The sequence below is a fragment of the Garra rufa genome, chromosome 9 (genome assembly GCF_049309525.1).
Source record: "Garra rufa chromosome 9, GarRuf1.0, whole genome shotgun sequence".
NCBI lineage: Eukaryota > Metazoa > Chordata > Actinopteri > Cypriniformes > Cyprinidae > Garra > Garra rufa.
In genome coordinates, this window is record NC_133369.1 from 33,297,168 (window position 1) to 33,310,203 (window position 13,036).

The 13,036-nt window shown below is 42.0% G+C and overlaps 1 protein-coding gene across 2 annotated transcripts in view; it reads right to left on the reverse strand.

Annotated features, from left to right (window-relative positions):
* Nucleotides 1-8,783, reverse strand: part of LOC141342564 (kinesin-like protein KIFC3) — a 26,121-nt gene extending 17,338 nt beyond the window's left edge. The window contains exons 1-5 of one of the 2 annotated variants that reach the window (XM_073847040.1): nucleotides 8,573-8,783; nucleotides 8,280-8,456; nucleotides 7,881-7,977; nucleotides 7,612-7,775; nucleotides 6,045-6,297 (exon numbers count right to left, since the gene is read on the reverse strand). In XM_073847040.1, the coding sequence (XP_073703141.1) occupies nucleotides 6,045-6,297; nucleotides 7,612-7,775; nucleotides 7,881-7,977; nucleotides 8,280-8,378 (613 nt within the window). In that variant the 5' untranslated portion in view covers nucleotides 8,379-8,456; nucleotides 8,573-8,783. Of the gene's footprint in view, nucleotides 1-6,044; nucleotides 6,298-7,611; nucleotides 7,776-7,880; nucleotides 7,978-8,279 lie in introns of both variants that reach the window. The other variant, XM_073847041.1, reaches the window with a different exon arrangement.
* Nucleotides 8,784-13,036: the final 4,253 nt, after the last annotated feature.

Below are 13,036 nucleotides of genomic sequence, written 5' to 3' on the forward strand. Positions count from 1 at the left end.
ATAGATCTTTTCCTTTCCAGGAACGACGGGAGGAGGACTTCGACCCACACACACACACACACCGTTGGTGACAGACAGACTGGCTTACGGCTGAACCACCGCTGACTGGAACAGAGAACAGACTTCGTACTGGAACAAATGAGAAAGCAGGTAAGTTTCAACAGGTAAGTAGCGAGGTAAGTATATTCTTGAAGTTTGTGAACTCGACAGAGAAACACAATGAGTCCGCTTCGTGCAAACGAGCCCGGACACTGAGTGAGGTGTGTGGTGTGCTTATATGTGGTGCTGGTGATTGGCTTCAGGTGCGTCTGATTAGAAGTCAGGTGATTGTGATCGCTGTGTGAGTGATGTGGTGGAACCTGGCCAATCCGTGACATTACCCCCCCCTCCCCAGGGCCCGCTCCTGAGGGCCGAGGCCTCCGACGTCGTGGTGGTCTACCTCGTCCTCGAGGGGCTGGACATTCAGGATGGTTACGGTGGAATTCCTCCATGAGGGCTGGATCTAGAATGTCGACTCTGGGTACCCACGACCTCTCCTCTGGTCCGTAGCCTTCCCAGTCGACAAGATACTCCAGATTACCACCACGACGTCGGGACAGAAGGATTTCTCGGACCGAGTAGATGGATCCCTCTTCCAGGACCAAGGGGGGAGGGGGTTCCTCTTCCTGACCAGGTTCTGTGGAGGGAATCACAGGTGGGTGAAAGGGTTTGAGCAAAGAAACGTGAAATGTGGGGTGGATACGGTACTGTGGTGGTAATTGGAGTCTGTAGGTGATGGGGTTGACCTGTTCCACGATGGTGAAGGGGCCAACAAACCTGGGACTCAATTTCTTCGAGGGCAGGCGCAGACGGATGTCTCTTGTGGAGAGCCAGACTTTCTGCCCAGGAGTGTACGTGGGACCAGGAATCCTCTTCTGATCAGCAGTGGTTTTAGTTCTGCGCACTGCCCTTTGAAGATGATGGTGAGCCTCGTCCCAGACTCTCTCGCTCTCCCGGAACCAGTAATCCACTGCGGGCACCTGTGATGGTTCGCCATTCCAGGGGAAGAGAGGTGGTTGGAAGCCGAGCACACACTGGAATGGCGTGAGTCCTGTGGTGGGTTGCCGCAGTGAATTTTGGGCGTATTCTGCCCAACCCAGGAACTGGTTCCAGGAGTCCTGGTGACCATGGTCTCAGGGTGGTATCCAGAGGAGAGGCTAATGGTCACACCTAGGAGTTTGAGAAAAGACTTCCACACCCGTGAAATAAACTGTGGACCCCTGTCTGAGACGATGTCCTTCGGAATGCCATAGTACCTGAAGACTTTGTTGAAGAGCAGTTCTCTAGGGCTGTGGGAAGACCTTTCAGAGGTATCAGTCGGCAGAATTTTGAAAATCGATCAACTATGACAAAGATACAGGTGTTACCGTCAGATGAGGGGAGATCTGTCATGAAGTCAACTCCCAGGTGTGACCAGGGGCGGTTCGGCACAGGCAAGGGATGGAGTTTCCCAGCAGGCAGATGACGTGGACTCTTGGACATCGCACACTCCTTACATCCCTGGACATACCTTCTCACATCCCTTGCCATGTGCGGCCACCAGAAGCGGTCCGTCAGCAGCGAGAGAGTGTTGTTGGCCCCTGGATGTCCAGTGCCCAGAGAGGTATGTGTTGAATGGATTAGATCTACCCGCTGGGTCCTAGGGATGAATCTGCGACCTGGTGGACAGCCCGGCGGAGATCTGGGTTCCGGAGTGGCGACAGCTGGCGGGTTCGTCCATTCAATGGGTTGAACAATGATGTTTTCGGGGATTATGGTCGTGGGTGTGTCAGGCAAGTCGTGGGAATCATGGATGCGAGACAGAGCATCAGCTCGGGTATTCTTGGATCCTGGCCGGTAGGTTATGGTGAAGTTGAATCGGGAAAAGAACAGGGACCATCTTGCCTGACGGGGACAGAGCCGTTTGGCGTCTCGGAGGTACTGAAGGTTCTTGTGATCTGTTATCACCTGGAACGTGTGGTTGGATCCCTCTAACCAATGTCGCCACTCCTCCAGAGCGAGCTTGATGGCAAGGAGCTCGCGGTTGCCGATGTCATAGTTCCTCTCCGCTGGGCTGAGCTTCCGGGAATAGTAGGCACAGGGATGAAGCAATGGAGGAGTACCATGATGTTGTGACAGAATACCTCCCACGCCGGTAGTAGAGGCGTCCACCTCTACCACGAAAGGGAGATCAGGGTCAGGATGGGTTAGAAGAGGTGCCTGTGTAAATGCTTCCTTGAGGTTATGGAAGGCTGCGGCCGAGTCAGGGTTCCAGAGTAGAGTTCGTGGTTTTCCTTTGAGCAGACTGGTAAGTGGAGCAGTGATGATGCTGTAATTCTTGATAAACCGGCGGTAGAAATTGGCGAAACCTAAGAATCGTTGAAGCTCTTTGATAGTAGTGGGTTCTGGCCAGGATACAACTGCAGATACCTTCCTCTCGTCCATACGGACCCCCTTCTGGTCGATGACGTATCCAAGGAAGTGTACTGCTGATAGGTGAAATGAACATTTTTCCGCCTTGAGATACAGGTGATGATCCCGTAATCTTTGAAGGACCTCCGCAACGTGGAGGCGATGTTCGGCCTCACTCCGGGAGTAAATCAGAATATCGTCTATATAGACGATGACAAAGTGGTGCAGAAACTCCTGGAGTACCTCGTGAATGAAGTTCTGAAATACGGAGGGGGCGTTGACCAAACCATAGGGCATGACCAAATACTCGTAGTGGCCAGTAGGGGTCACGAAGGCAGTCTTCCACTCGTCCCCCTCACGTATCCTCACGAGGTTGTACGCGCTGCGGAGGTCCAACTTCGTAAACACCCTGGAAGTGCGTAGTTGTTCGAGGGCCGCAGGGACGAGAGGAAGGGGATACCGGAACTTGATGGTGCCTTGATTGAGTATGCGGTAATCGATGCATGGCCGCAGCCCTCCATCCTTTATTGCCACGAAGAAAAAACTGGATGCTGCGGGTGATGTTGATGGTCGGATGTAACCCTGATCGAGAGCCTCCTGTATGTACTCCTCCATTGCCTTGGTCTCCGGAAGCGACAGCGGGTAGATCTTACCTCTGGGCATTGGAGTATCCGGAACTAGGTCAATGGCGCAGTCCCATGGCCGATGTGGAGGTAGCTGGGAAGCTCTCTTGGGGCAGAAGACGTCTTGAAATGACGAATAAATGGCAGGAATCTGGACTGACTGTTTCTCAACAGGACTTTCGACGGAGGTGACGTTGACAGGTAGTATCTTGTGTCTAGGACGTGGAAGATCTGGGAAGCATTGGTTGGTACATTCTTTTCCCCATTTTGTCACCTCTCCTGTGCCCCAAGAGAGGATGGGATCATGCTTCACCAGCCATGGGCGCCCCAAGATGATGTCCATAGTGGCTCCCTCCAGAACCAGAAACTGAATCTCCTCACGGTGTAAAACTCCGATCTGTAGGATGATGGGTTCACATTTCCGGTGAATACGGGTCCGTGAGCTGATCCGGTTTGTTATAGGTTGAATCTGGTAGATGGTGGTTGAGGCTTGGGTGCGTAGCTGGAGCTGGCGACAGAGGGTGTTCGAGATGAAGTTTCCCATTGACCCGGAGTCGATGAGGGCTGCGACTGTAACACAAGAGGCGTGGGTGGTTAACTGAACATTGGTAGTCAGAGGATGCATGTTATCCAATTCAGAACGTATTACACTCACCAAAGATCGTATCGGGCGTAGAGGACAGTTGAGTCGGACGTGCCCCGCAGCCCCACAGTACATGCAAAGACCCCGGGTCAGCCTTCTCTGTCGCTCAGCTGCAGAGATCTTTCCTGACTCCAGGATCATTGGTTCTGGTTCTGGAGGGCTGGCGGATGTTACTGGTCGGAGGAGTGCAGTAGTGGCGGACTGATCTTGGTAGGATTTTAGACGATCTGAACAACGAAGTGACTGCTGAATGAATTTTTCCAATCCCATGGAATCGTCCAAAGCAGCTAACTGCATCCGGAGATTGGGTTCTAGACCGAGCCGGTACGTGGTCAGTAACGATCGCTCATTCCATCCGCTGGCAGCGGCCAAAGTGCGAAAACGCAGGGAGTAATCTTGTGTCCTCATACTTCCCTGCTTTAGATGATACAATTGTTCTCCTGCGGATACTTCTGCATCAGAACGTCCGAAAACCTCTTTAAAATGAGCGACGAAGGCCTGGATCGAATGGATTGCCGGCCCGGCCTGTTGATATAACGTGTCCGCCCATTTGAGAGCTGGTCCGGTAAGCAGAGACGTGATCAAGGCTATTTTCGAAGAATCTGTGGAATAGAGAGCAGGTTGCATTGTGAATATTAATGAACATTGTAACAGGAATCCGCTGCACTCCTCCGCCCCGCCAGAGTAGGGCGCTGGTCGGGCCATAGGACTGGAAGGGACATTGAAGGGAGCCGAAGAAGTGCTGGGTGCCGGTGGTGCGGTGGGACGAACTGAAGTTGGAGTGGTGGCATGACTAGCCAACAAAACCTTCCTGAGTGAGTCCACCAGCTCTTGAAATGGATCCAGATCGCTCATGCTGATACTGTGTTGGTCCGGGCTAACTGTTACGGAAGCAGACCAAACAAGAGAGGTAAATGATAATAGTAACAATGTTTATTTTCAGCAGAGCGTTGTGGATTAGATGACGTGCAGAACCGGGTAAGTATTACAGTCCAGATATGATTCTTGATGAATGGAGATGAATACTGATGATAGATCTTTTCCTTTCCAGGAACGACGGGAGGAGGACTTCGACCCACACACACACACACACACACACACACACACACGCACACACGCACACACACACCGTTGGTGACAGACAGACTGGCTTACGGCTGAACCACCGCTGACTGGAACAGAGAACAGACTTCGTACTGGAACAAATGAGAAAGCAGGTAAGTTTCAACAGGTAAGTAGCGAGGTAAGTATATTCTTGAAGTTTGTGAACTCGACAGAGAAACACAATGAGTCCGCTTCGTGCAAACGAGCCCAGACACTGAGTGAGGTGTGTGGTGTGCTTATATGTGGTGCTGGTGATTGGCTTCAGGTGCGTCTGATTAGAAGTCAGGTGATTGTGATCGCTGTGTGAGTGATGTGGTGGAACCTGGCCAATCCGTGACACACCTAGGGCTGGATTCACAAAAAAAAAAATATTTTGAACTGCTATTTTCTTGTTTGTTTTTTTAACCTAAGAATAAAGTTAGGAATATTGTATATTCCAAAAACATTTTTAAGGTTATTTGTAGGGGTAGATCACTCAAAAAATGAAAATTCTGCCATTAGTTACTCACCCTCATGTCGTTCCAAACCTGTAAGACCTTTGTTTATCTTCAGAACACAAATTAATATATTTTTGATGAAATCTGAGAGTTTTCTTACCCTGCATACATTCAAGGCCCAGAAAGGTAGTAAGGGCAACAATAAAATAGTCCATGTGACATCAGTGGTTCAACCGTAATGTTATGAAGCTACAAGAATAATTTTTATGGGCAAAGAAAACAAAAATAATGACTTTATTCAACAGTTTCTTCTATGTCACATGGACTATTTTATCAATGTCCTTACCACCTTTCCGGACCTTGAACATTGTTCTTGCATTGCTGTCTATGCAGGGTCAGAAAGCTCTCGGATTTCATCAAAAATATCTTAATTTGTGTTCAGAAGATGAACGAAGGTTTTACGGGTTTGGAATGACATGAGGGTGAGTAATTAATGACACAATTTAAATTTAAATCAATAAATGTAATATTAAGTGAAAGAAATCCTGAAAAAAATGTTCTCTAAATTTTCTTTTTTTCCTTTTGTGGAAATCAATAGCCTCTTAAGTGAACCAAAAATATTCCTTTAACATAAAGGCTCATACCTTCATACAGACCAATCAGCAGGGCCAGTAACAGATTTAGCATCCTCCAACAAATCAATATTGAGGTACTATCAAGCTGCATCTAATATTAAACTAATTGTTATTCACTGCTAAAATCTTCACACTTAGATTCTGTTCTTTCTTTAGGTTCAAAAGGTCTCACCCTCATTTTCAGGTGATGGGCTCTGCTGCTGAGCGATCACTTCCTCCAGGCTGTTAATCACACTGTTCTTGTCTCTGAGGCGCTGGCGGTAAGAGGCATGCAGGGCCTTCATTTTCCGCCGGTGCTGGACACGGTGTCTGCGCAGCTGCAGACGGTACTGATCTGCCTGCTGCTGCAGCTGTTGCAGGTGGGAATATTGCTCCAGGAAACTCAGGAGGTGGGACATCACAGACAACAATGGAGACTCCGTCACCTGGAAAATACACAGTTAATATTATGCACATTAAATATATAAATTGTATTTTCATGTGTTACTGCAGTAGATATCTCAACTTTCTTTCAGAATATGTGACTGGTACAAATTTTGTCATCACAATGCTAGGTTGTTTAGCATGTTGCTATGTGGTTGCTAAAGTGGTCTAAAATGTTGCTAGGGTTTGGGTGATTACTTGGTGGCAGGGTTATTATAGTTAACTGAAACTAAAACCATAAAACAAGATTTTCATTTCTTCAAAAAACATTAATTAACATAAAATATTTTAGAAAATTAAACTTAATTTCATGTTGTTTCAGGCAACAATATCCCTTTTTTCGTTCAGTTCAAATTTATGTACACTGTCATTCAAAAGTTTGGGATCAGTAAGATTTGAATGATTTTTTAAAGAATTCTCTTATGCTTATCAAGGCTGCATTTATTTGATAAAAAATACAGAAAAAAAACAATAATATTGTGAAATATTATTACAGTTTAAAATTTTATTTTTAATATATTTTGAAATATCGACCGAAATATTGAAATAACGATTTTGAAATGTGATGCAAAGCTGAATTTTCATTAGCCATTACTCCAGTCTTTAGTGTCACATGATCCTTCAGAAATCATTCTACTATGCTGATTTATTACCAATGTTGGAAAGAGTTATGCTGCTTAATATTTTTTTGCAATCTGTGATTCTTTTTTTCAGGATTCTTTGATGAATAAAAAGTTACAAAGAACAGCATTTATTCAAAATAGAAATCTTTTCTAACAATATAAGTCTTTGCTATCACATATGATCAATTTAACACATCCTTGGTGAATAAAAACAAATAAATAAAATTAAAATATAAACAGATTTCAAATTTCAAATACAATATAAACTATAAACTATAACAGAAGCTATAATATAATTACATTTATAATAGAATCTCAGTAATATTAATGCTAAAATAACATTTCTTCATGGTTACTTATCCAAAGACAACAAATTAGGACACCATATTGAATTTTTGTGTAATGAAAATGAGGCTGTATGGACATAAAGTACATTCAATGTTCAGCCCTATTTTAATTCATGAAAAATAAATTATGGCATCTAGCCTGAACAAGGTCTAATAACCCAAGTATGACTTGGATCAATCCTTTTTTTTATTTTTTTATTTATATCATATTTATTCAGCTTTCATTCGACAATTGACCCTTATGATTGATTTTGTGGTCCAGGGTCACATATTGCAAACTACCACTTCTCCAAATAACCACTTTTATGAAGCATGGTAAATGTAAATGCAGTTAGAAGGTCTTCACCTTTTCATTTGGCTCTGCTGGAGAATTAGTAGCTCTTCTCTTTTCTGCCTCTTGCTTGAAAGACAGGAAAGCCGTTAATGGTGTTTTGGCAGGTAATCCGTGACCTTCATCAAACTCATCATCTTCATCACTAAAGGACGTCCCATCACTATCACTGCTGCTGCCTGCAATTTAAAAGACAATTGTGGTTGCATACTGATTAGATGAAGCAGCACTTCATTGTATTTAGAACATCATGTAGTGAAACAAGATTACGGAAACATTCTTACAGGAATCACTCAGATTTGCACACCCTCTTTTGCCCAACCTGGGGGTGTGGCTACCCTTCCCCTTGCTCTCTGTTTCCATGGAAACATGGCCAGGCTCCTGTCAGTTACGGAGGAAGACGAATGTGATTATTGGAAGATGTTAAAGCCACTATGAGGACATAAGATACGTGACTGTGCATGCGTGCATTATCGAATTTTCACCTAAGTGAAATTGCCACTACCTCTTATATTGAAAAGGTATTAATTTATTTTATAACCATTTTAGAATTTTTTACTTATTTTTTTTTTTTTTTTAAATCGAATCCTTCCATTTTTCTACCTGCACACATTTTATTCAGACAATAGGGAATGCATATATTAGCATGTCTATCGGCGTCTGTCCGCTGCAGCCACACATACCTCCGGGTATTCTCCGCACGCCCCCTCGAGCACTGCCTCCTCCTCCTTTTTGAAAACGGTGTAGAAAATGTACACCAGCAGAGAATAGAAGGCGTACATGTTTCCTAAGGTGCGGATACAACGACAGCGGATGGAAATAATGCTTTGGCTTCACAGCATCCCTCCGCTCTTCTCACACTGCAGTGCAATCAGACGAGTGTTACTAAACTGCTACAAATCCAGTCTGGATGGCATTACCATTGTCGTCAAGCTCCACAGAACAATGCTATTACCAATGTTTTGCAGAGTCTTACCATCTGCTGAGGTTGATCCTCAACAACTGCAGTCACTGCATTCCCATTCTTCAGCTTTGAAGCTCTACATAATAATTCTGCAGGAGTGTTTGTGCCTGTCCACTGGTGTTTCTGGGATTTGAATGGCAACACCAGCTCTTGACTCTGCACATCTGTCCAACCTGCTATTTCTGGCTTCCTTTTTCCCCTCCTTCTTCTCCTCCTCTCTCAATATCCATCTCTCTCCTCCCCCTTCCCCTCTCTCTCCTCAGCAGTGTTTAAGCACGCTCAGCGCAGAGATTCTGTGCACTGCAGTGGTGGGGTGAAACTAATGGAGATTGATGAGCGAGGGAGAACAGGAAGTCAGGTGCTCAACAAAGCGCTTTGATGTTGCTATATTCAAAGTGACAACCATAGAAAAGGATTCTGTGATGATGATTCATGAAGAACCAAAAGTGTTTGTTCCTTACTTGGTGTATATGACTTTCTTCTTTCAGAAAAATGCAATCAGAATATGTGACCCTGGACCACAAAACTAGTCTTAAGTAGCACAGGTATATTTGTAGCAATAGCCAAAAATACATTGTATGGGTCAAAATTATTATTTTTCTTTTATGCCACAAATCATTAGGATATTAAGTAAAGATCATGTTCCATTAAAATATTTAGCAAATTTCCTACCATAAATATATCAAAACTTAATTTTTGATTAGTAATATGCATTGCAAAGACCTTCATTTGGACAAATTTAAAGGCGATTTCCTTAACATTTCGTTTTTATTTGCTCCCTCAGATTCCAGATTTTCAAATAGTTGTATCTCGGCCAAATATTGTCCATACATCAATGGAAAGCTTATTTATCCAGCTGTCAGACGATGTATAAATCTCAATTTCAAAGAATTGACCCTTAAGACTGGTTTTGTGGTCCAGGGTAATGTAGGCGAACACCAGATGCACCAAAAGACCAACCCCAAATAAAGACAAACACCAGTAGTGCCTATTTTTGGGTGTTTACTGCAAGCATAAAATGGGACAACGTTACAACAAATGTCTTTGTTCTTGTTTCACAATCTCTCTTCAGAATGTTTCACGCAGACTCATATTACAATTATTTGTTCTCTTCACAGTATCTTAAATTGTTCCACTTAATAAAACGCATAACCCAAAAGCATATTTTTTTATATAAAGTTAATAGAAAAATAATACAACAAAATGAACACAATAACTCATACCTGCAAGCATAAAATGGGACAGCGTTACAACAAATGTCTTTGTTCTTGTTTCACAACCTGTAAATACATAATTTAGTTAGTAGGCTACATTGTCCCATCTTCTAATATGCAGGTAACTTACAATGCTAAACTCACAATTCAAGATTTCAATTTCTTCTTTTTAACCATAATAGTTATGAACTAGATTAACCAAAATGCACTGCAGATTGCAGGCACGCATTTCACTCTGTACAGCGACGAATTAACCACTAATGTTATCACAACATAATGAAATAAAGCTCAAATTAACATTAACAAGCCTCTTAATTTTTATGAAAATGAACATTGAACATAAATTGAAACTTTGTACCGTTCATAGAAAAACAACCAATCGCATTTTTAAAGCAATACAGGTTATAAAATGTGTTAAAGGTTGTATCAGCGATTTCTAGCCTAAAACATAAAGTGTCAATTTCAGCTGACCTTTCTTCACGATCCGCTCGCTGCTTGCCCCATAAATTGTCTGTGAAAAAACCGCGTCTCTCTGGTCAGCCTAGGGTCCGAGATATGCCAAAAAAAACAATCGGCACTACCAACCTTTCCACACATAAACAAACAGTGTTCCAACCAATCAGCGTCAGGGGTTTGGTGTTGTGGACTTTCCTACTGGTGCAAGTGTTACGGTTTAACTGGTTACCGTGTTATCTGGTGACCAACTTCCTGGTTCAGGTCCTCAGCGCCAGATGTGATGGACCGAATGCTGCAGATTCGCCGATTCTGAAAGCACAAAATTGACTTGATATTAAGCTGTCTAATAAACGCAAACTTGCTCATTAGATGTTTTTGATATTCTTGTAAAGATGACAAATTATTGGTATGATAGCCCGTAGCGGCTGAAATACGAAAAAAATAATAATAAGTCTGTTTGGCACGGGTTTCGAACACGCGCTAAAAATAGTCGCATTGTGAAGTGACAGCAATGAACGCACTGAGCTAAAGAGCGGCTTTAATTCAGTCACTGATTGTTGCAAACAAATCAGAATTTTACTGTCGGCGTGATATGCAGCTGGCTGAATCAAAGAAATGTGCCCGTGTTAACTTGTGACCTGTGTTTACTGTTATGAAAATGAATATTATAGTAAAAGTATATTACATTTTATGGTTTGTGATGTTAATGTCATGGAGTCCCAGACAATTGTAAATTCGAGGCTACTGTGGCTAATTTATCAAACGCTATCGTTAAACTATTTACTATAGTAAAAACATGGTACATTTTCTTCAGAGACTAGCTATGTCTCGTTTGATAAATATATAAAAAATAACGTTATTTACACGTTGGTTTTGACATTTTTCTCGTATAAATACTTAAAAAGTGACTTAAATAGACATGATTTTGTTATAATCAAATGAGATTTTCTAGTGACAAGTAATATTTGTAAGCAGCTTTTTAACTGGAAATAACGTCAATTTATTGCAACAGTAAAATTAGATTTTGGCTAGCAAACAAGTTCCCACAGGCAACACAGGGTCACAAGTTAACACAGGCAAATTCAAAGAATCATAGACTGAAGCTACCTTATGCCAAAGTGTAAAAAGGGGCTAGTACATATAACAGTGTGGTTGAATAGCTCGCTGTGATTGCATCTGCTATAATACTATGTGCAGTCTATTACATATAGGTTAAAATCCTGTGTCAAGCTTTTTAGCTATTTCATTTTTGCAATCAAATATTAGCAGACACCCATTATATAATGGTGCTACACAATGTGTTATTTGTAGGCCTAAATATCTAAATATATTTGTAAATTAAAGTAGTACATAAGGTAAGGTAAAAGGTTAGTAAGGTAAAAGCACACTCCGAAAATTGATCTAAGTTTGTAATTAGAGGGATTTCTCATTAAAAAAAAAAAAGAAAAAAACATACCTTGGGCCTAATTGGTACCACAGTGAGTAATGGTGAAAAAAAGACAATGTTTTCCTTTAAAAAATTATAAGATATCTTTACAAAGACATGCATGAAGCTTAAATATATTGTGGACTAAGCATCATAGTAATTTTCATTGTGCCCACTTTAAGATTTTTTTTTTTTTCTTTATTCAAGAGAAGCTTGTGTTGACTGCTTGCATGCATTTTGTGGCACTGTATACAATTAAGCCTATCTTTTAAAAAAAGTGAATTTAGTGATTTTTTTTACACAAGTGGGGCTAACTCAACATGTGTCAGGGAATTAACAAATCACTGAATTGGTTAAAATCATAATTTGCATAAAATATGTTTTCCCCCTTTTTTTACTTTAAAGCTGAAAGTGGGCTTAATGGGTACATTTACCCCAACATTTACATGCAGCTTGTTGTCTATAGAAAAGGCTATATTTTATATATTGTTTACTTAAAAAAAACAGCTATCGAACGCAAATCACAATTTAACACGTTTACAAAGTAACATTTATAAGCAGACTAGAATTTATGTTACATTTCATTCGCTACAATCAAGAAATCAAGTCTAATGTTTCCAAAGTATTTATAGTAGAACAACGGCAAAAACAACCTGAAATAATGTCAAGTTTTATATTAATCAAATGAGACATAAGCTTGTCTATTAAGAAAATGTATCATGTTTTTACTATAGTAGGCTAAATATAGTTTAACAATAGCGTTTTCTAATTAAACCACAGTAGCCTCACATTTACAATTGTCTGTGACTCCATGAAATGTACTTTAACATCATAAACCATAACATGTAATATACTTTCACTACAATATTCATTTTCATAACAGTAAACACAGGTCACAAGTTAACACGGGCACATTTCTTTGATTCAGCCAGCTGCATATCACGCCGACAGTAAAATTCTGATTTGTTTGCAACAATCAGTGATTGAATTAAAGCCGCTCGTTAGCTCAGTGCGTTCATTGCTGTCACTTCACAATGCGTCTATTTTTAGCGCGTGTTCGAAACCCGTGCCAAACAGACTTATTATTATTTTTTTCGTATTTCAGCCGCTACGGGCTATCATACCAATAATTTGTCATCTTTACAAGAATATCAAAAACATCTAATGAGCAAGTGTGCGTTTATTAGACAGCTTAATATCACGTCAGTTTGTGCTTTCAGAATCGGCGAATCTGCAGCGTTCGGTCCATCACATCTGGCGCTGAGGACCTGAACCAGGAAGTTGGTCACCAGATAACACGGTAACCAGTTAAACCGTAACACAGGGATGTGAGGGAGGCGGAGCGAAAGTCCACAACACCAAACCCCTGACGCTGATTGG